General features: G+C 42.7%; 1 protein-coding gene across 1 annotated transcript in view; it reads right to left on the bottom strand.

The window, feature by feature from the left end:
* INSC (INSC spindle orientation adaptor protein) overlaps nt 1-23,172 on the bottom strand; it is a 137,719-nt gene that overhangs the window by 71,547 nt on the left and 43,000 nt on the right. The window contains exon 2 of the mRNA XM_077930833.1: nt 22,232-22,302. Coding sequence (XP_077786959.1) covers nt 22,232-22,266 — 35 coding nt within the window. The 5' untranslated portion in view covers nt 22,267-22,302. The remainder of the gene's footprint in view (nt 1-22,231; nt 22,303-23,172) is intronic.

Genomic DNA, 23,172 nt, shown 5'->3' with positions numbered 1-23,172 from the left:
TCAATAATTATTTGCATAGCAGGCAACTAATTAAAGAAATTGTAGTCATCCTGTCCAGCAGAAATTATAGAAAATGAATTGCCTTGAGACAGGTCATTTAAACAAAACAAAACAAAACAAATCCCTTCTGATTATTCAATCCATTTATATATATATGCTACCATAACCCCATTTCAGTTGAGGACCACTTTATGCTACACATGCTCTGCTTCATTTGCCTTTTATAACCCATAAGCATCCTATACTAGAGTATTTTGTGAGTAGAATTTATGCCAGTGATCAGAATTTAGCAGGTGCTCACCACCTGCATCCGAACTGTGCTCCAAAAATGTTTGTATAAGAGCATAGTTGTGCTGTCTCCTTGGTGCGGTATCCTACGATCCAGCATAGGATTCAGATAAAAGGGAGAAAGCAGCCATTTCCCACCCTAGAAAAGGGTGGAGGTCCATGGAGATGGGGCACACAGCAATTACTTGTGGGGAAAGCAAATTTCCACCATAAAGCACTGGATCCACTTTCCTACAGCAGTTAAGAGCAGTATAAATGCCATAGTCCACAAGGCCTGTCAACAATGGTAGATAAGGTAGATTGGTGAGCCACAGGTGATATTTAAAGCTGTTAGAAGAAGTGTGTGATAGCTTTGAAAGAATTAGGTGCAAAATTGGTAGAAGTTATATCTGAAACACGTATTCTAAGACATTTCAGTTCATCATTACAAACTAGAAGAGAATATGGATTCATTTCAGTGACATGTTAAATGTCATTTCAGCTGGGGTCATTTTTTTACCTTCAAAAAGCCATATAAAAGAATACATAACAAATAAATGAAAATGAGGGCTAATGGATTGTTGCTAGCATGACACAGAAAAGCAATATTTTTAGAAGGAATATGAAGGAGTAAGCACTCGCCAGAGAACATGTAGTCGTTCTGATAAGTGTGCTTAGTTTTTCATGAGCATTCATCCCGATTGGTGTTTGGGGAGGTCATGTGACAAAGAGCATTCATCCCAATCTGCAATGTTTATACATTTTCCCGCCAAAAGAATTTCTTCATCCCACACTTTTCAGTACAGATTGGTGCAGTGTAGATCAGAGCTTTTTTCCCCAGCTGATGCTTACTGGAACTCAACTCCAGCACCTCTCAGGTAGGTGCCATTGCCATTCCAAGAGAATAAGGGAGACATTCATTGTGAACTCCAGCACCTCTTTTTCTAGAAAAATAGCACTGGTGTAGATGCACTGGCAAAACCAATCCAGCAGTCCAGTCAGTGCATCCGCGCCATGTCATTTTCCACATCAATTGCCCCTCTTGTCCCATAAGCAGCAGCAGCAACACACCTGCCACAAAGCCAGTGTTGGGGCTCCACTCCACTTCTGGAGATATGGGGACAAAGAGCAGGGAAGGGCGGGCAAAGCCATGGAAGGCTTTGAAGGTAAATACAAGGAGTCTGTGCTCCATTCAGGATCAGACAGAAAACTAATGTGGGGATTTCAGGAAGGGTTCCATTGTCTGCGTGATGAGAATGGTAAGGCATTAACCTTGGAGCTTTGTCAGTTTGTGCTAATTCTATTAAAGGCATAACACATTAAAGTTACCACTGTTAGAATCTCAGGATATATACAACGGTATGGCATATTGACAAAAAGGCCATTTATCCCGACGTAACAATGGGGGGAAATAGCTACATATAAAAGCAGCAGTTAAAATAATTCAGGAGAAAAGCACATATCCTTCTGCCAGCCAAAGGTATTCTAGCTTAGGTAATCGAAAAAATATATATCTGCCCTACCTATGAATAACTGTGACTGGCCACACAGTAGCTTGTGGCTGCACCCTTTGCCAAGCCAGCTTTGCGATGTGTGTTTTCTGCAATCCTGATTTTAAAAATCAACTAAATATTAAGTGCATGGGTGGAATAATGCCCATGAATCAATGTCACCAGCAGCAACAAATGCTAAATTGGTTGTGCTAAGTTGCATCAAAAGAGTGTTTTTCACTAAACCACTTTGTGCTGAGCCATTTGGACACAACGATGATTCCTGTGGAAGCCTACTACAACCTACAGTTTGCAGTCACAGCAGCATCCTACCCACCTAGCCGGTCTGGAGCAGCGCAGGATTACGTAGTTGCCTGTGGAGCAAATTTTGGTTCCCATTCCTAAATTGGTCAAAGGATGAAAGGTTCCACACACAGAGAGGAACACACCTCTTCTGCCTGATTACATTAACTGGCTTCATGGCGGGCTTCATATAGCTTGACTTTTTTTCACTCTGTATGAGTTAGGTCACAAGAGACAGATTCTGTGTAAGTTATGAAAAAGCAGTGGTAGGGAGCCTCTGACCTGTAGGCCTAATTAGGCTTTGCCAGACCTACCCATCTGGCCTGTGAGGCTGTTCTGACCAAGTGTCACCCACCTGCCACACATAATGGGACATGGATGGCACTGCGGTCTAAACCACCGAGCCTCTTGGGCTTGCCGATCGGAAGGCCAGCAGTTTTAATACACATGACAGAGTGAGCTCCCATTGCTCTGTCCCAGTTCCTGCCAACCTAGCAGTTCAAAAGCACGTGAGTGCAAGTAGATTAATAAGGTACCGCTGCAGCGGGAAGGTAAACAGCGTTTCTGTGCACTCCGGCACTCATCCCGGTGTCCCGTTGTGCCAGAAGGGATTTAGTCATTCTAGCCACATGACCTGGAAAGCTGTCTGTGGACAAACGCTAGCTCCCTCAGCCTGAAAGTGAGATGAGAGCTGCAAGCCCATAGTCCCCTTTGACTGGACTTAACCATCTTTTCTGACCAAGCCTCACCCATCTGCCACACACACTACAGGTATGGTGCAGGTAGGGGTGTGGTGGTGCCAGAAAGGAAAGACATGGAGGACAGTGGTGAACATTTTGAGGGATTGCAGTTGTGAGGGGATTGTTACTCAAGCCAACCTACTCAGGTTGGTGGACTAGGGATCTCCTCTTTGGCCCTGATGGCCTAATTGCCTCTTTCCTTCTTTCTGGGGTGTGAGGTGCCCAATGGCTCTGTGGTGGTAAAAATGGCATTTGACTCCAGAAACTCACCTATATTTCCAAAAATATTACTAGTGTGTTTGTAAATTTATGCAAAAGGTTAACTGATGGCATTGGGTCATTTCTCTCAGTGTCTCGTTTTTCCAGTCTCCAGTTCAATTGTATCAATTCAAAAAAACTGAAATTTAAAATTCATCAGAATTTTAGTGCAAATTTTCCTAATATTTCACCTGATATAAACGTTTTAAGCAAATATACCAAATGTAGTGCACATATATATTTCACATTTACATCCATTTTTATCTACACTTTTTGGAGAACTATATCAAAAATTTCAGAGTTTTATTGGTGCCTGAAGCACATCATTGTTAAACCTGCAGATGTTAGAAGAAAGACTGTCTCTCTGTGTAATTCCTTATAACTGACATAGGTGGCTATTAAAATTAAGTTTTTAGGGAATTATTGTTGACTTCACTCCACCGGCATCGATTGTATTGATCATTACAATTGTACAGATGTAGGTTAGATGCAGCAGTACAGAGTTAATTTTTCTTGAATAAATCATCTTCATTGTCACCAGTGGTGACAAATTTATGAGTTATGAATATGCACTTATTATTACAAAGCCTGGATATCTATAGGGTTAATGAAGTGTCGCACCAGCACTTCGGAGTATCTGATGATTAAGATGTCCAGAGTTGTTGACAGAATATTTATTCAGTTGATTGGTCTATATCATCTAAAAACATGGTCAAAACAAAAAAAAAAGAAGCAATTAAAAGGCATGCGTGAGGGGCACCAATTCCACAATTAAACCCATCTAGAAGTATCCAAAAGAGAATAAGGTTTAGACTGCATTGTGATTAAAGCAATGTTTTCACCCAATAGTTTGATCCTGTTGAGTATCTTCTACCTGCTTCCAGTACCTCTGCAATCATACAGAACCATTTCATTTATAGAAGCAATACTTTCACATACTTCCATCATGAATACTTGTGTAAATGTTGGTACAGCTGTTTTATTGGGATTTGTTTTCAAAGGAAAAGAATACAAATAGTCTTGCCGTGATACGCTTGTTGCAAACCAGTTTTTCTAACCCCGGAGCATAGTTTACAGAAATAGTCCGGAAGTCTTTTATTTATTTATTTTTAAAAGTGTGATTTTCCAAATCTGCCGTGGAGAGGCTTACGTCAGAGAGAAGCTACAAGTCAGAGTCAGCAGTTCAGCAGGTTCATCTTTGAATTCTTTCAGCGCTCTTGGGTGAACGCCAAGCAGTCCTGGTGACTTATTGCTGTTTAATCTATTAGCTACACTGAAACATTTCTTCCACCGAAATGCTAATGTGTGACAGCTTTTCGGATATGCTACCACAAAACAATAAATAATCCAGGGGTGGGTATTTCTCCAGTATCCTCTGTCCAAGGAGGATAGACAGATGTGGAAAATTCATTAACCTTTTACACAGCAGTTTTCATGATCCAAGAGCTTGCCACTTAGAGTGGCCCAGTTATCCTTCAAAATACCTGAGAAGCTACACTGTTCTTATACCGGAAATACTGATCTTGTAGTAGCACAACTTGTCTAAACGGTTCTGCAAACAAAGCTCTGGACCCCTCCAGTGTGATGGAGAGCCAGTGTGGTGTAGTGGTTAAGAGCGGTAGTCTCGTAATCTGGGGAACCGGGTTCGCGTCTCCGCTCCTCCACATGCAGCTGCTGGGTGACCTTGGGCCAGTCACACTTCTTTGAAGTCTCTCAGCCCCACTCACCTCACAGAGTGTTTGTTGTGGGGGAGGAAGGGAAAGGAGAATATTAGCCGCTTTGAGACTCCTTAAAGGGAGTGAAAGGCGGGTTATCAAATCCAAACTCCTCTTCTTCTTCTTCTTCTTCCTTTGCGAGGGTATATTTTCCCTTTACGATGTCCTTCCTTTGTTTCTTGATGTCATCATTCCCAGAAATACAAGGTAGAATCCAACAGAAGACCAGAATTGGGGGGAACAGGGGACTATGGGAATGAGGAATCATGAGAAGCCTAAGACATTTTGGCACCTGAGACAAGCCACCAATTGGTGCTCACCCCAATCTCACCCTGCCGGGGAAGAAGGGATAAGTGAATATCTACCTCAGAAACAAGAGAGGAATAAAGATCTACATTGGGATTTGCTGCCTCTGTGGATCCTGCCACCTAAGGTGGTCACCTCATCTAGCCTCATAGGTGGGCTGGTCCTGCCCTTTTTGCTAATGGATGCCTTTTTGTCAATGGAACGAAGACTACTAAATTCTACCTACAAGACCAATTATTCCTCTCCAACATTCACTAACCAGGTGCCTTCACTGACTGATATATCCACCTAACTACTTACGCAATGTAAGCCATATAACACCAGAGAACTAGTCTCACAAAATCCTGCAGCTTAACTTCTGCTAGCAGGCTTCATTTTGCAAGTCACCTGGCTCCATAGTGGTATGAATAAGCTAATCACATAAGTTTTGAAATGCATGAATCAGCCAAAAAAACCCCACCCCAAGCCCACCCAAAACACCAATACTTTGCTAACCCTGATCTTACCAACACTTGCAATTTTATCCAGTCTGTGGTGACATCATGTTTTGAAAGCCTAAATCTCAAAAGGAATCGAAATTATGGAAACTCAGAGAATGAGAGGAGGTGTCTAAACAGGTAGCACCAGACAGATAATTAACTGATTCAAGAATATGAAGTCACCCTACTCATTTCTTGACACTGAATGAGAATGGAGCTCATTCACTTCCCAGTGAACTTCTAAATAAAAATTAGGCACTCAGTATTCCAAGGCATTAAAAAAAAATGAACAATGTTTTCCAGAAAGAGAACACACAGAACAAAAATAAGCCAATTGTCCTGTGCTGATTGTTGCTTTGGGCTCAAATAAAATTCCATATTATTATACATGAAAACAACCTTCGGAATTAGAAAACTGAAACAGCAGTGGATGCTATTGTCTTTGCCACAATAGGACTATCATCTTCTCAGGCTTGAGGATGTAACCCCTGACACTAAATATTAACAAGCAGATAGTTTTTCTTCAGGAGCCAATTTGCAATAGAAAATAAATATTAGAATAAAAATATTGTTCCAAATATATATTTCTCCCTGTTTTACTCTTAAGTAAATATGCACATTTAAAATATATCTAGATTTTTTCCCCTAGAGTATAAAAATTTCTGCATTATCTTGCCCTTTTTGTAGAAACAAAGAGAGAGACCTCCTGGCCCATTAAATTGTAAATTAGAAGTTTATAGGCCTGCAGACAAATAAATAAGCAAATAAACTGGCTGGGGTTACAATTAATGTGTGAAACTCAGGAGCTTTATACCTCAGATGCGAACATAATAGCAGCAAAAATCCAGCTCTTAAAACTCAAATTATCAAACTAAAAAGAGCAGCAAAACCAACAATCATCTCTTCATGCTCTGTTTCTTCCTGTGAGATATTATAGTTGGCTAATGTTTTCTAATATTGCTTCCTGTCCTGAACCCTGCGGGTAGAATGCACACACACAGCTGTATTAATGAGTAAAAAGATCTAGCCATTTAAAGAGCTTGGAAGAGCTGGTTTTCACATCTAACAATCTGAAAAGTGAACTAGCCCAGCTAGCTTCCAGAAAAGAAAATGTCTGTACTGTTGTCCTTTCCGCTCTCTAGCCCCTTAAATGAACCAGCTTCCCCTGACCAAGTGACACATTGTACAAGATTTGCTTCCAATTTGTCTTAACACCTTAGCTTAAAATGATGGTGAGTCCAAATGTTTAGACTCAAAACCACAGAAGTACATAATCTCATTCAGTCACAACATCCTGATATCAGAATATAATACATAGGCTGTCAGGATACACAGAACTGATAGTTTTGCCTGGACTTCAGTGTTTCCTGACAGACTTTTGTCTTGCGAGGATGTATTTTTAATGAGAGTAGGAAGCTACTTTTGAAAGGTGAGCACCTTCTGGAGAAAAGCAATAACAAGAATCCAAAAGAACCCAGGACTCCAGACACCTGCCAATTTTTGGCACCCTCAGTTTACAAGCAGTTTTACTTAAAGTCTGTGGAAGCAGGGAGAAGGCTGGTATGTAGAAAAACTTGGGGGCTTGACTATTGTAACAGGGATTCTCTTCAGCGGCAGAAAAAGAGCAGGAGAGATCTGTAGTTTAGGGTCTTCCATGAGTTTTGTTTTGCTAATAATTAGCTCCAGTGAACTGCTCTAAAGATGATGGAGGTGTTGGTTTGGGATACCTGTCCTCTCATGTCAATTCCCTGATGTAACGCAAGCCCCTACCCTGAAACTGAGAAAAACAGCATCAGAGTGCCACACAAATTCAGATTCTGTGTGGTTATAGCAGGGGCAGGGCAGCAAGGTGGGATGGTTAGGCTAGACTCCATTATGTCTTCGTGATCAGAAGTGGAAAGGTTGAGCTTCTGACATTTCAACCTTGATCATAATGGGTAAATCCACAAATGAGTATAAGTTTTTACATTGTTGAAGGAAATTTGCTGATTTGCATGCCAAGAGCCCGCGACCCGCAGTACCCTAGTGGCTAACAAACACATGGACACGAGCATTTAGGTTTATGGGTTCAAATAGGCCACAACTTTATTGGTTAGATGTGTGAGCGGTTTGGCTTAGGCATTGGGTGAAGCCAAGCTATATCTCGACTCCCACCCATCTGCAGGGAGTCCGCCTAAGGGTAAACCACCAATAGGGGGAGCCCTATGATTTACATCAAATAGGGGCAACCCAAGAGGACCCCGTTGGGATCGTGGCATGTCCCTAGCCCACGTCCAGGCATAGGACAGGATCCACACCCATGGATGCCTTTAACAGGATATCCTTAATGAGGAAGGGCAGGCGGAAGTTACAGCCTCCCCTCCATCCAAACAAAGGCTTACCAATGCCCAACCTTGCAAAGTTGTGCCGATTGCTACAAGGTAGGCGAAAACCAAATGGCTGGTACCAGTTTGCCAAGTGGAAAAAAATCCTACCTGGCCCCAACAATATGGCAGCAAACATTTGTCCATAGCAAGGTCGTGTCAGAGCAAAGCATGAAAAACAGGGCGGGTGGGTTGGGAGATCTGGCGAAAGGGCAAGAGAAGGGGGCCCTCCAAAAATATTCTTGTATGCCACAGTAGCTGCAAGAATATTAATCGCTATGAATTGGAAAGGAGAGAAAATTCTGACTAAACTGGAGTGCCAAAGTAAACTGCTAGAATACACCGAGTTGGCAAAAATGTTAGAGAAACTGAGAGGTCATACTGATCAAGCATTTATTAGAAAATGGGAAGTGTACAAAAAATACCTTAAGGACTATTGTAATAATATGACATCAGTGGCAGGCCTCGTATGACTTCTGTGGCATGATGGATAATTATAAGAGAATATATTACTGATGAAAGTTATCAAAAAGAAAACAAACAGTGAGCTAGATAGATTAAGTGGTGGGTGCATGATTGGGTGACGGGAAGTCATTAGAAATGCAAGAAGAACTTATTGTGATATGATGTAACAGATATTACCATTTTCTTTTCTTTTTTCTGGATAAACCTTTTGTTTGTTGTTCCCTTTAATTTCAATAAAGCATTAATAAAAAATTAAAAAGGAGGAGGGCCCTCCAGCCACACACCAGTTTAATTTCCTGTTGCCATACCCCCTACCGGTGCTGATCGGCCATTGGGGCCACACTGGCCATAGCCCCACCCACTGCTGGTGGTGAAGCCAGGACGGTCACAAGATTGCCCACTGAAAAAGGTGAATGGACATAGCAGCACCTTCAGGTGGGAAGACTCTTGCCAAAGTCCAGAGAACAGTGTGAACAGGTTTCTGTGCTAGGTGCCTTTAAAGCCAGCATTTAAGGGGGGGGGATGAAGCAGGTGTTTTGTTTCATTTTGGAAATTCGCATGAACATTGCATACAGGATAGAGGAAAGTTACACGCAAAATTTCAGCAAGATAATTGCAGTGGTTAGGAGTTAAGAGAATGGAAAAAATAGTACTTGAGACTCCCTTTGTTTATCTTCTGCTCAAAATGGGCACTAAATTCACAGAAAGTGCAAAGCTGATTAGAACAGAAATAGGTAAAGATAAAGGTAAAGGACCGCTGGATGGTTAAGTCCAGTCAAAGGCAACCACAGGGTGCAGCGCTCATCTTGCTTCAGGCCGAGGGAGTCGCTATTTGTCCACAGACAATTTTCCAGGTCATGCTGCCAGCATGACTAAACCACTTCTTGCGCAACTTCTTGACACTGTGACGAGTGCCAGAGTGCACGGAAATGCCCTTTACCTAGCTTTCCAGCTGCTAGATTGGCAGAAGCTGGGACAGAGCAATGGGAGCTCACCCCATCACATGGATTCTGATCGGCAAGCCCAAGAGGCTCAGTGGTTTAGACCAGTGTTTCCCAACCGGTGTTCCGCGGCACACTAGTGTGCCGTGAGACCTTGCCTGGTGTGCCGTGGGAGGGAGGCGGGAGAGGCGGGGCGGCGGCGGCATCTCCTGCTGGATGCAAATCCAAACATGGCGGGCGCCTCCCTCGCTCCTTTGTAGGCGGACCATCGAGAGAGAAAGAAAAGGAGGCGAAAGAGCGAGAGAAGGCGCCTGCGCGGAAAGAGGAGCGAGCAGTGCGCCTGCGCGCCGCGGCGCCCGAGATCGCTTCTCCCCACCGCCCCTTGCTTCAAAAGAGGTCCGGGGACAGCGGGAAGCGCTTCGCGCTGCCCCCGGACCTCTTTTGAAGCAAGGGTTTGCGGGGAGAAGCGATCTCCCCGCAGTCCCTTGCTTCAAAAGAGGTCCGGGGGCAGCGGGAAGCGCAGCGCTTCTTCCCCGCTGCCCCCGGACCTCTTTTGAAGCAAGGGGCTGCGGGGAGATCGCTTCTCCCGGTGCTCCGAAGCGGGGCGGAGGGGTGGGAACACCTGCCCCAGCCGCCCCGCTTCGGAACGCTGCTCCGAAGCGGGGCGGTGGGGCGGGAACCTCTCCCCCCGCCGCCGGGCATCGGAACGATGCCCCGATGCCGGGCGGTGGGGCGGGAACCTCGCACCCCGCCGCCGGGCATCGGAACGAGGTCCTGGACCTCTTCTGAAGGCAGGCGGGGGCAAAAGTCTTTGCTCCCCCCGCCTGCCTTCCCGGGACAGCGGAGACTTCGCTGCCGACCCCCAGCATTTTAAAATCTCCTCGGGGCAGCGGAGACTTCGCTCCCGCCCACCAGCATTTTAAAATCGCCCCGGGACAGCAGGGGCTTTTAAAATGCTGGCGGTCGGCAGCAAAGCCCTCCTGTCCCCGGAGCTTGCGGGGCGGGAGGTGGGAAGAAGGGCTTTTCTTCCCACCGCCAGCCTTCAGAACAGCCTTCTGAAGGCTGGCAGTGGGAAGAAAAGCCCTTGTCCCCCCCCCCCCAGCCTTCAGAAGAGGTCGGGGGACAGACTGTCCCCGGACCTGGTCTGAAGGCGGTTTCCCTAGGAACGCATTAATTGATTTTCAATGCATTCCTATGGGAAACCGTGCATCGCAAGACGAAAAACTCGCAAGACGAAGAGACTTGCGGAACGAATTAATTTCGTCTTGCGAGGCACCACTGTACTTTTTATATAGTCAATATAGGCACAGAGTTAAATTTTTTAACATTTTCTAATGGTGGTGTGCCTCGAGATTTTTTACCTGAAACAAGTGCCCCTTTGCCCAAAAAAGGTTGGGAAACACTGGTTTAGACCATGGTACCACCCGTTCCTAGAACAGAAATGAATATGGCCATGGGGCAGAGTGATTTGAGCCATCCTGTTCCATCTCAAGAGAAGAGGATATTCAGTGGTTATATTTGTAAGTATAAGTATATCAGTACAGGTTTCTCAGCTTAAAGATCTACATCTATGCAAAAACAGAAGACAAGAAGCATTTCTTTGTCATTACAAAATCCTGTGCATTTCTTGCTACACCACTCCTCTTCATATAGGCTAATATACACAACAGAAACGACAATGTAGTCTTGTGCCTCATTAAGTTAATAGGAGAAAACATGCAGAGGATCGCAGTCTGAAAGACCTAACAGACACCAAATACTTAACAGACCTAACAGACACCAAATAATTTGCTGAGGCAAAAAAAATTGGGTCAGTAACATACTAGGCCACTAGCCTGTTTGTCAGAAGCTAAGAGCAAATTCACTGACAGAGCTGTGAAGTCGTTCTGCCAGTTCTCTTTTTATCTTGCTTGTTAGATGTGACTGAACAATTGGTTTTTAAGACCTGCTCCTCCATCTCTAGACAGCAGAGAAGCAAATTAAGGCAATTAAATGAGGAGGTAAATTGGAATGAAGGACAACAAATAAGACAGAAATCTGAGTCTGTGGTGACAAGCAGCTTCAGAATAAGTAATTTTCTAGGAAGAAGTTATTTGCAAAAAGAGAGTGCACACATTGAAAATATATATAATATGAACAATTGTCCACTGATTTGACAGATTAACTGGTGAAAAGAAGCTCCGTGAGCTAGCTAGTCGATGGGGAGAAGGATGTAGTCAATAATAAGGCATGGATCATGGATTAAAAAGGTCCACACATTATATTTTTCACACACAGCTCAGATTCTGGTCAGATTCACCCTCTCTAACTAACTTTGTAAAAAAAAAAAATCAAGAATATTACAAACATTTCAATATATTATTTATTTATTTCATAAAATCTATACACCGCTTGATTGTAAAAACAACTACTACTACTTCAAAGTGGTTTACACAAAATGAAAAAATAAAATTATAAATAATAACAATTAAAAACAATAACTCAAAACTTTCCAAAAATTAAAATCAACAATAAACTAAAAACAGATTAAAACTTGCCTCAGCGTTCTAAGTATCTGGGTGTGCATGTCTAAACAAAATTGTATATTATTGCACACAAATAACAATATTCCACATCTGGGAACTTCTTCAATGTGAGAAATGGTCAATGCTGCAGGGAGGCACGGTAGCTCATCTAAAACCATCCAGTGACATAAGCAAATGTACAATTAGATTCCCATTAAAAAACAATTTCATCAACCCAGGAGGCTACCAGGAATATGTAGCCAAGGAGTTGCTCTTCAGAGGTAAGCTTCCCATCCACAAATGGAAAAATTCTCATCTCGTGACATTTAGATATCAGCTTAAAACATTTCTGGCTACCAGGACACTTAAGGACTTCAATTTGCACCGCTGTTTTAATGAGGGTGGTGGTTTTAATGTGTATCATTTTAAGCTTCCATCATAAAGCTCTTCAAGAATCTGTACTGAAAACCAGATATAGATCTCTTCAATAAGTCAATAAGGTACATAGGCATATAAAAATGCTTCAGGGTTTTAATAGCAAATAAGAAGATGAAGCACAACAGAAGTCTTTGCTAGAATTTGTATTCATGACCAAACAGTCCCAAACAAAGCATTTAATAGACAACAAAGCCAGAAGCATCTGTGTCAGGTAAGTGCGTCACCATCAATATTCAACACAAACCAATAATGAAAAATCCCACGCAAAGCACAACCCCATGCAAATGGGATAATAACTCAGTGGCAAAACACTGCTCTTAAAATAGCACTCAGAGGAAGAAAACAAATAAGGGTGTTCACATTTAAACACCTGTTCAACTTCCGGAGACTTCCGGAAAGATGTCAACAACCTGAAGCAGACCTGAAAGAAATTTGAAGCAAGGAGAAATTATATGCAACATAAAAATAGTTACCAGGGTCAGTTTGAAACTGATGGGGTGCTTCCAGACAAGGGCTTAATTTGTCAGTGGGTCATTGAGATATTGCAAGTGAGTTGTTGACAACGGTGTTGGGTTCAGTTGTCTTTGTATACTGCTGGATTCAACACACACACACACACACACACACACACACACACACCCCAAAAAAGGAAATCCAAATTAAATTTGAAGAGGGGGGAAACAAGTTGGCATTTTGATGCTAATGATGTTGTGCAAAAACTTACAGGCAGGTAAAAGGTAAAGGACTCCTGGACGGTAAAGTCCAGTCGAATTCCATTATTGGGTGTGGCACTCATCTCTGCATTCAGGCCAAGGGAGCCAGCATTTGTCCACAGACAGCTTTCCAGGTCATGTGGCCAGCATGACTAAACCGCTTCAGGCGCACAGAGGACCGTGATGGGTGCCAGAGCGCACGGAAACACCATTTACCTTCCCATCGCAGCAGTACCTATGTATCTACTTATTCATATTTTTAGAGGATACGATTGTCTAAATTACAGATAAATTAGTGAAGCTGAGAAACTGTTGCATTAGTCACATCTCATAAAACACAACAAAAGAAGTGTTTAAACTACCTGTGGCAATACTTTTTGGTTGTTTTTGTACAGAAGATCAATCCAGTTAAAACACAAATAGTTCAATATTAATTGGAGTTTAAATAACACTAGCTAAATCATATGACGTAAATAAAACTAGTTAAAAGTATGGTGTAAAGAAGCTTACAAATGATTTAGCCCCCTTTGCTGCTCCCTTTTGGGGACTCCCCAATGACTGCTGACCCTTACTTCAATTTGTGTCCATTTAAGGAGCCAGTTCCATTGAAAAAGGCATAACTATTAATTATTTGAGAGATTTATCCCCCAAGCTCTTCAATAAAAATTCCCTGGGCAGATGAAATGCAATGCAATGAAAAGGAAGGGTTAATTCAAGTTCTCGACTTGGCTTCAGTGAGTTTTAGGAACCAAGATGTGCATTTGCAGGGTGAGTTCTTTGAAGAACTTGATCAAAAGAAATGTGGAATTATGTACATACTTGGACAGGTTGTACTAAAACACAGTAAATCATACCAAGTGTTCCATAATTGTTTGGGTATCGAGTCTGCTCTGCGCATCTGGTCTGCATCTCTCTTCCTGACAGTCCTGTGTCTGTTTTCCCACTGCATCTGCCTGCCAGCCCACTGTGTCTATTCTGCTTAGTATGTCTACTCATTCTGTCTGTGTTCCAGTCCAGCCTCTATGTCGCCTATCTACTTTTGACTGCGCTGTGTCCCCTTGCCCTGCATGTGGGTATCTGTCTTCTTGAATATGTCCTATTCTCTGTCTCCCTGTCCAACCCCTTTCCACATGCACTACCCTCGCCTGCCCACTCACTCACTCACTCTGTCTGCCTGCACATTGGATGTCTCCTGCTAGGGTTAGACTTTGGAAAAATGGCACCCTGAGTGAGGTCAGTATTTGGAGTACATACCCTATTTCTTCCATGCCGACAAAGGTCCGTATAGTTAAAGCTATGGTTTTCCCAGTAGTGATGTATGGGAGTGAGAGTTGGACCATAAAGAAGGCTGATCGCCGAAGAATTGATGCTTTTGAATTATGGTGCTGGAGGAGACTCTTGAGAGTCCCATGGACTGCAAGAAGATCAAACCTATCCATTCTGAAGGAAATCAGCCCTGAGAACTCTCTGGAAGGACAGATCCTGAAGCTGAGGCTCCAATACTTTGGCCACCTCATGAGAATAGAAGACTCCCTGGAAAAGACCCTGATGTTTGGAAAGATGGAGGGCACAAGGAGAAGGGGACAACAGAGGATGAGATGGTTGGATAGTGTTCTCGAAGCTACCAGCATGAGTTTGACCAAACTGCGGGAGGCAGTGGAGGACAGGAGTGCCTGGCATGCTCTGGTCTATGGGGTCATGAAGAGTCGGACACGACTAAACGACTAAACAACAACAACAACACCCCATTTCTTATTTTCACAGGAAATTCTTTTGGAACACTTGGTACTGATTACTAAATACTTCTTTCCAAGTCGTGACTTGCCATCTGCTGCCCCAAGATCCACTTATCAAAGCGCCCCTCAGCTCAGCGCCCTTGACTGCACTGCCCTAAATCTGGCATTGATCCTGCCTGCCTGCCTGTGCATCCCACCTGCATGCTGCATTTGTCTTTCCAGTATATCTTACTGAAAATTGTCTCCTTCTTGCTGCAGTTTGGGGTGGTGGGCTGCTTGTACATTGTGGAAAATACCGGTATGTCTCGATTGGAGGCCTGGAAAAACTGCCTGTGCTGGCATCCTATTCGCTGTGCCTGCCTGTCTCCCTTCTGTCTGCTCATTGCCTCTGTGTAAGTCTGCTAACTGTTCAACATGTCTGTCTGGCCATTGTCTGTCCTGCACACCTTCCCACTTTATGCCTGCCTGTCTTTACCATATCTTTCCAATCTGCTCTGTGCAGCCTTCTGAGAGTATCTATCTGCCTACAGGACTGCTCACTGTTTTTGCCTACTGCCCAAATTGTCCCGAGTCCATCCTGTGCCTGCCCTGTATCTTTCTGTCCTGTGGTCTGCCCACTCTGCCTCTGCTGGTTGTGACTGCTCTCCCACTTACTGTATATCTGCTTTCCTGCCAGTGCCTGCGTACCATGGATGGATCTACACTCACCTGTTAAACTTTATTAGAATGATATTAACAACAGCATACTTGTAAATTAAAGCATTTCTTACCTTTGTTTTTTCTGTCAGAATGCTGTCTCCCTACTGCTGGTTACGCCTACTGGTGTCACATTTTAATAATGCATTATTAACGTTAAAAGTAGGGCATCATATGTTATGAAAACCATTCCTTAACGTCAAAAACCCTGAGTGTAGATCCGCCCAATGTGTCAGTGCCTGCTCTGCATCCATTGGCCCACCCACTGGCTAGGTCTAGGTCTCTCCTCTGGGTCTGTCTGCCTCCCCCTTTCATTTGCCCATGAAGAGACACCAAATTTCACTAAGCTCAACTTTCACATTAGGATTTTCTGCACATTTAAACAGATGGGGTGAAGGAGCAAGACTTTCTAAGTCTTGAGAGGGTTCTGGATTCTCTCCAATGCCTGATATGTGCAGAACCTATTAGTCTAAAGGCAGCCCCAGTTACAAAGCAGAAAGATTCCTTTAGAAAGAAAGGGCATTAAGTGGATTTATCAGTTCATGAAGCCATACAACTGCCAGAAAAAGGCCATACATCTTCCTCACAAACACTAAAAATGCGCAAACATGCACACATGGAAGACACATTGAATCACAAGAGAAGTTTTGTTACCTACAACAAATACTGGGGTTTGTTTTTTTAATAAAAAAGAACTATTTCTCTCCCTGTACTAATGAGACTGAATACAGCTCTGGCCCACGATGACCTCCTTTGCAGTTTTATTTCATTACAGAAAGTGTTGCCATCCATTGCATCAGAAGGGAGTGATACAAGGGGCAAGCTATTCAACCGTCTTGGTTCCTTCCTATCTCAAAAGGTCCAATTATATTCAGACCTCTGAAGAATGAAAGGAAGGAGAGCCAAGGCGTGGGAAAGAGAAAGAGCTCCTTTTGAAGAGCTTTGACTGCAAGAAGGCAACCTCCCCTGTTCTTTTTATAGATCGACTGTTCCCTGCTAGTTGCAGGTCTATTGTACATCAGTGCTCCACACCTCTGTCTGGTGGGTAAAGAACCTAAACTCAGCGCATCCTTCCTGAGTCTCTGTTATTCTGTGGCCATTGGGTAACATTTTGTAAATATGTGTAACAAGTTATGGAGAAGCTTTGAGATTTTCCATAAAGGAACGATGAAGGCTGCTATTATAGAAACCAGCCAAATATCCCTGGACTGAAAGGGACAGAAGGGTATTGAACTCCTTTGTTGTCTGACACTATGCAGTTTGCTGCATGGAGTTCCCTCAGTATGGAATGCAGATAGGAAGACACATCTACACACACACCATGATTCCAGATGGCCTACATGCTTTGTCCCCTTTATTCAGATGTTATGTTGCAGACAAAACACAACACACACTTCTGCATGTTTCTTTCATAAACTTCTCTCTCAGTTTGGAATGCACGTCAGCATTCTGGTTACATATTAAAGTTCCTGTAACCTGCCCTACACTTGTCCTTTCTCAGGGACAGCCTTCATTCACCATTAACTATTAAACTACCATTATGTTATACTTCATCAAACAAAACTTCACACTTCCGGAAAAGCTCTGATCTGACCACCCTCAAATATCTGTCCTGCTATTCAGACTTCAACCCAGAGTTACGTGCACTATGCTCTTGTGTATTTTGCTAAGTGTTCCAGTTTGAGGGCCAGCTCCACTCCAGAGACAGCAACCTACCCTCTGGAAGAACAGAGTTACTGTCAGAAAATGTTCCCTTACAACAGGAATGGGCTGTTCTCCAGAAGCTGCTAGGAGCTGCCCAAGGGAGGAAACAGCAGCCATGGAGAGGCCATGGAATGCTCCCTCACTGCCACTGCTGCTCGGGACAAGCACCGGCTCATCCCCCTCCCTGAGCTCAGCGGCAGCAGCAGCAGCAGCAGTGGCAGGGTAAATAGGGACATTCTGGAATCAAATCAGAAGCTGGGTTGGCTTTTGTAACTCTGGGACTCTCCCTGGAAAATCGGGACACTTGGAGGGTATGAGCTACTGTATATGTGCTAAGCAGCCTGGTCTGCAACACTAGCCTGACGCCGTCCGGTGTAGTAGAGGATGACTCCATCCCATTTCCAATGTTTAAAAAAGATTCAGCTTCCAGTTCAGTTAGTTCTTATATGTGGCATGGAAGAGAGGATGGTGTCATCTTGTCCTTTGCCTCAAGCAGCAAAAAGTCTTTGCTTTTAGCATCAATAAGGAAAATAAAAATACTTCCAAAGTGTTGTACTCCAAAAGACCCACTACTCTTTACTCCAAGAGCCATACTACAACTGCTGTAACATCTGCCAGCAGTAATTTATGCACTCAGATTGAACATTAACACATTCATGTTTATAGTATAAATCTGAGGTAACAATAAAAAAAAGAAATATTAACAGGATCAAGAACTCATTCCTAAAAACAATGTGAAACAATACATAAAGCTTTCAGTATTAACCCAGAGCAACGAAAGCTTTCTCAAATATGGTTTTCTTAGAACCAGGGGTCAAATAGATGTTAATTTATAGGGCAAAGGCTTTAAACAGCTTCCTTACATAGATAAATTATCAGACCATTCCAAGCAGTATTCTGGAAAGCTGTACCAGGCTATAAATATGCATGAGGTGACCTTATGTGGATTGTTCCTTCTGATAACTCAAGGGTTTGGTTGAAGCTAACAAAGTAAAGGAAAACAGTAGAACAAAGGGAGGAAAGGTTGCAATGTGTTTAAGGCACACGGAATCAGGAAACGAGCATTTCTTTCAGGAATTGAGATAGATTTGCTCTCTGGCTTCTATCAGCTCACAAATAGCCATTGATTTTGAACTTGAAGGACTTCATTCTGGGCTGGGAGACCTATTGTCCTCTGAATATTTTAGGGACTCCAACTTCCACCAGCTTCTGCCAGCAGGCTCATGGGAGTTGTAATCCAGCACCACATTCCCCACCCCTTGACTGGCAGGGCTAGCTCATTAACATTCTCTGATGAGGCCCTTCTCCAGTTTCTTTGGCTTGCTGAGATTCAGAAAGTGGGGAAGAATTGACATTTCTGTGGTGGCATCAGTTTAATGTGGTGACACCCTCCCTAGTTCTGGGTCCCTTGCACCAACACTTAATGCCACTCTGCCCCCGAGTAAAGAAACTTTTTATTTTCCCAGGCTTTTAATTACAAACCGGTCTGTTCATATACTCATGCTTTAATGTTGCCAAACTTATTTTCTAGTGTTTATTGAAACTTTACTCTGATCTCTGTTTCTGCTACTGCTGCAGTGGTCTAGCTCCTTCTTAAGTGTGTGGTTGCCTATTGTGCATATTTTATGATTTCTTTTTGCCTGCTATTGCCAACATTTTTTAAAAAAAATGGGTAGGCACAAATCTGTTAGATATATAAATAAGGTTAGACAGACACAACCACTGAAATAATACAACTGATTTTGAAGAGTTTGCCTTTTCTTGAAAAGTCTTCTATTTAAAAAGCAAAGGTCTGGATTCATCAAACCTGGAGCTAGCCAAAAGCAAGGCAAGGGTTCCTACTGGCACAACAGGGAACTCCCCCTTCCTCCTCCATCATTGCCCACGTGCCTCCCCCAAACCTACTCTGGTGGGTCAGGAGAACCCAAAAACAGGGCAAGGTAGAGGGGAGGGAGGATTGTTCCATCTGGTGAGCAGACATGTGTGTCCTGATTGAATTATCAGAAACGTATGACATTGAATTCCTCCTACAGTCTAGATAGGCTTGGCTCAACGAAAATGTTTTAAGCGAGTGCCAAAAAGAGTACAGTGAAGGATCCTGTCAACAGGCAGGGATTTCCAAAGTGTAGGTGCTGTCATACTACAATACCAATTTCTTACAAATGTGGCATGGGTATTATGTGGCACCTGTAACAGTGCCACTTCTCAGATCCAAATGGTCAAGTGGAGATACACAGGGTAACGCGGTCTCATAAGTAAATGGGCCCCAAATGGTTAAGGGCTTTATCTACTTGAACTTGGCCCTCACTCCTGTCAGCCATCGTGCTGCAACATTCTGCACTAACTGCAGTTTCTGGATCAAGCACAAGGGAAGACCCACTGAGTGAATCGAAGCAAGCCAGTCTTGAAGTCAATAGTGCCTGAACTACAGTGGTCAAACTCTCCTAGAGCAAACAGAATTTTTCCATCACCATGGAGAAATCAATAGAAACTTTTCCTTTTGCCAAATCATTCCTGCTTAAGGATGATCTGAAGTCCTCCTGTCTCAGCTTTGTTGTTCAATGTGTGCTAACCATATCAACCCGAAAGCAGGACCATATGCTATGCCTTCTAATGATTGTGCGGCCAGATTTTCCAGAAATGTGGAGTCACGGGCAATTGAAACACAACTTGAATGCAACCATCCCATTCTACTTATTTCCCATGGTAGGGAAATATTTTTCCAAAGTCACTAATTTGATAAAGCTGCATATTCAAGTTATTCCACTACAGTACTGAGATAATGGCATCTATCCATTTTTCTTTGTTCACATAAAGGTATTTCAAGATTAAATCAGATTTTACAAGAGAGCTCTGCGATCTCATTGTTCCTTACAATCAGGTTGTACAGCGAGACACTACAAATTTAATGAAATTACATGGGCTTAAGTATAGCAAAGTGAGCAGCATACATAATAGGGCTCCTGTCATTCAGACCATCCATTATCGGGAATTCCTAATTTTAATTTTAAAGCGGGGGTGGGAGAATCCTAATTTTGATAATTTATTATGTTCCTCCTGTAGTACAATGTAACTTGTGTTCACACACGTATTTATCGCTGGTACAAAAAACTTATTTCTTGATTGTGTTGTTACAAAGGAGTGCTGTGTCTCTTGTATACTGATTAACATCAACACCAACGCCCCTGCCCTGCTGTCAAACTGCAGCTCCCGTCACAGATTCCCCCCCCCCCTTCTGGAAATTCCATAGATTTTCCATTCTGGACAAAAGCCATATTGCAAATTAATCAAGAGTAAAAATAAAGAAGGGGGGGGGGAGTTCATGTGCACTTTCATTTCAAAATGCTTATTGGCCCAGGCACATGTATCACTTGCATTGTTATAAGTCAGAAATGAGAAGTGAGGTTTTGCCACAATACGTTCTTCCCCTGACCCCACCCCTGGCTCGCTCGCTTTTTTTTTTTCTTCTTTCAGCCATATGTCAATTACAGTTCATAGGTCTGACAGTACAGTAGAAAGCCAGCACTAGGCAGAAATGCCCAAGGGACTCACTGCACAACAGCATTAAGGGAAAGGGAAAACAGATCCATGATACACAATAAAAACAACAGCTGGTAATTCTTATGCATGTAAACCATAGCTGTGTGGGGAGAAAGGGCCTTCATCCATTGAGGAAGGTCATCTCAGTAACAAAACACACATTTTGCAAGCAAAGGGCCCTGAGTTCAACCCCTGACATTCCCAGAAATTATTTTTGAAATCTTGGAGAGCCATTGCTAGTCAGTGAACACAACATTTCATTTTATTTTATTTTATTTCATCTCATTTCATTTTACCTTACAGTTTGCAGAATAAAGAGTTATTTCAAATGAAATAAAATAGACCAAAGGCCAAATATAGTTTTTTCTAGAGTGAGAGGCACATTCTTAGAATTGCTTTTTTGCAAGTTGGCAATCATTATGTGTGGGGCTTAGGGGAACAGATGCTAAGTGCAATAACGGTAATGCCTTATTTTATACTCAGACCCTGAATCAGGAGTAACAAGCATGTTCGGATTGTATGAGGTTCAAATGATGGGGAAGGAGGGGGGAGGTCATTCAGTTAGAGAGACTGATGCATAAGCCTTTTAGAAGACATAGGACTCTCCAAATTGCATGTATGTTCTGTTTTGCTAATTCGGCCTTTTCTGACTAATTTGAATAATAGGTGGACCAATCTCTGAATAAGAACAGGGCTTTCTTTTTAATGAGGGACCAACATGACCTCTTTGTGTTAACTTTAAAGAAAAACATTACAATTTTTTCCATCAATGCTATATGACTCTTCGCAGACTGAGTAAAATGTACACCATCTGGGGTGCAAAGTGTTGGAGATGTGGACATTTGAAGGCAAATAGGGAACATATTTGGTGGACCTGTCCAATAACTAAAATGTTTTGGGAAGAGGTAGTGAAGATAATATCATTAATAACATCTTACACTTCCCTACAATTAGACCCAGAAATAAAACATAAGAAGTTAAAATCAAATATAATAGTAGGCGCTGGCATGCTTTTTAAACAAAAACAGAAAAAATAGGCCTCCACAAACTCTGGAACATACACTCCATAGAGAAGCCACCTTTCAGAAAGATAACTTTTGTATGTTTTGATATCAAATGTATTTTTAATATGTAGTACCTGTCAGGAGGTCCTACACACGAGTAGGAGTCCGGCAGAGACACATGCCCAACTGGCATGTCCTCTCCCTCCTGGTGGATCGTTTGGGAGATACAGAAGCTTTCTCTAGCCCAAACATCACAGCGGCTGATACCAAGCACACTTCAGGGTCAGCAGAGTATAGGCAGTCAGCATATAGACTCAGTAGCGCAGCTTTTGACTCTACTACATTTATTTACATATACACACTCAGAGCATCTTGACTCAGCTCTTTCCTCTTCAGCATCAGACAGCAAAGAGAGAGAGCAAAGGACAAAATCCCAAATCATGGAAACACAGTAATAAAAACATCCTGTCTCCTTCACTTCCCACAATGTGGAATGAAAACATACACCGTCATGTGATAAAAACAATCCCATGACTGCAACACGGGAAAAGAATCCTAACAGTACTTACCGCTGAACTGGGTAAGCTAGGAAAGCCATACTCATCTCAACTCATCTGCATGCTTCTCCACAGTCCCAAATCTAAAAAGGAAGGGGAAAAATATTTTTCAAAGAAGTTTGAAAACAGGCTAAATTTCTCTAGGAAAAAATTGCTGGGTTTTATTTTAGGAATTTCTCAACAAGTTCCCAGGCCACCTTCCGAAAAATTAAAAGTAAATTAATCAAAGATACAGATGTGAATTCAAGAGTAATTTTAAAATAATGTTGGAAGAAACTCTCAGGAACTGTTTCTGGAACAGCAGAGGACACAGCCCCCCAAATATTTATTCATTTGCAATGCTATAGGAAACCTAATCCAGAGACAAATCATCACATCTGGAATCCACAGCTATACTATAACAACTTTCTACGCCACTTTGCATATTCAAACCAGCAAATGCTTGTGCCCCATTAATTTGTTATCTCTCAAGGGTATCACTGGCTCTTTGCAACAGTCTATGGGACCAATTACATGTCACAGTGGGCAAGCAAATGGGCATAAACCACTTTGATGCCAATTTATAATCTAAAACAAAGGAGGGTAGATGGAGAAGGATGGACAGGTTGGTGGAAGAAAATCATATCCAATTTATTTATATGGTTATAGGCTCATTATAAAATGCAACTGGAGTTATAGGCCCCAAACATGGAATTTAGAACACAGTATGAAGTATAATACAAACAAAAACATAAACAACTTTAGATCCATCCAAAACTTTTTCTGGTATAATCTGAGCTCTCATCTTGACAGCTAAACTTTTAAAAAGGTCTACCATTCTAGCAAACACTGGACACTCACAAATTTTCAACTAACCCCCCCCCCCCCCGTTTTATGCTACAGAGTGTGCGCACATCACGTCAAAACGCCCCCACAATGTGTGAGAGTGGTGTCAGCACACTGGGGAGCCTGCT

This window comes from Podarcis muralis, chromosome 1 (assembly GCF_964188315.1).
Source record: "Podarcis muralis chromosome 1, rPodMur119.hap1.1, whole genome shotgun sequence".
In the NCBI taxonomy this organism is placed as follows: Eukaryota; Metazoa; Chordata; class Lepidosauria; order Squamata; family Lacertidae; genus Podarcis; species Podarcis muralis.
The sequence above is the reverse complement of the archived record's forward strand: the minus strand, read 5'-3'. Positions and strand labels throughout refer to the sequence as shown.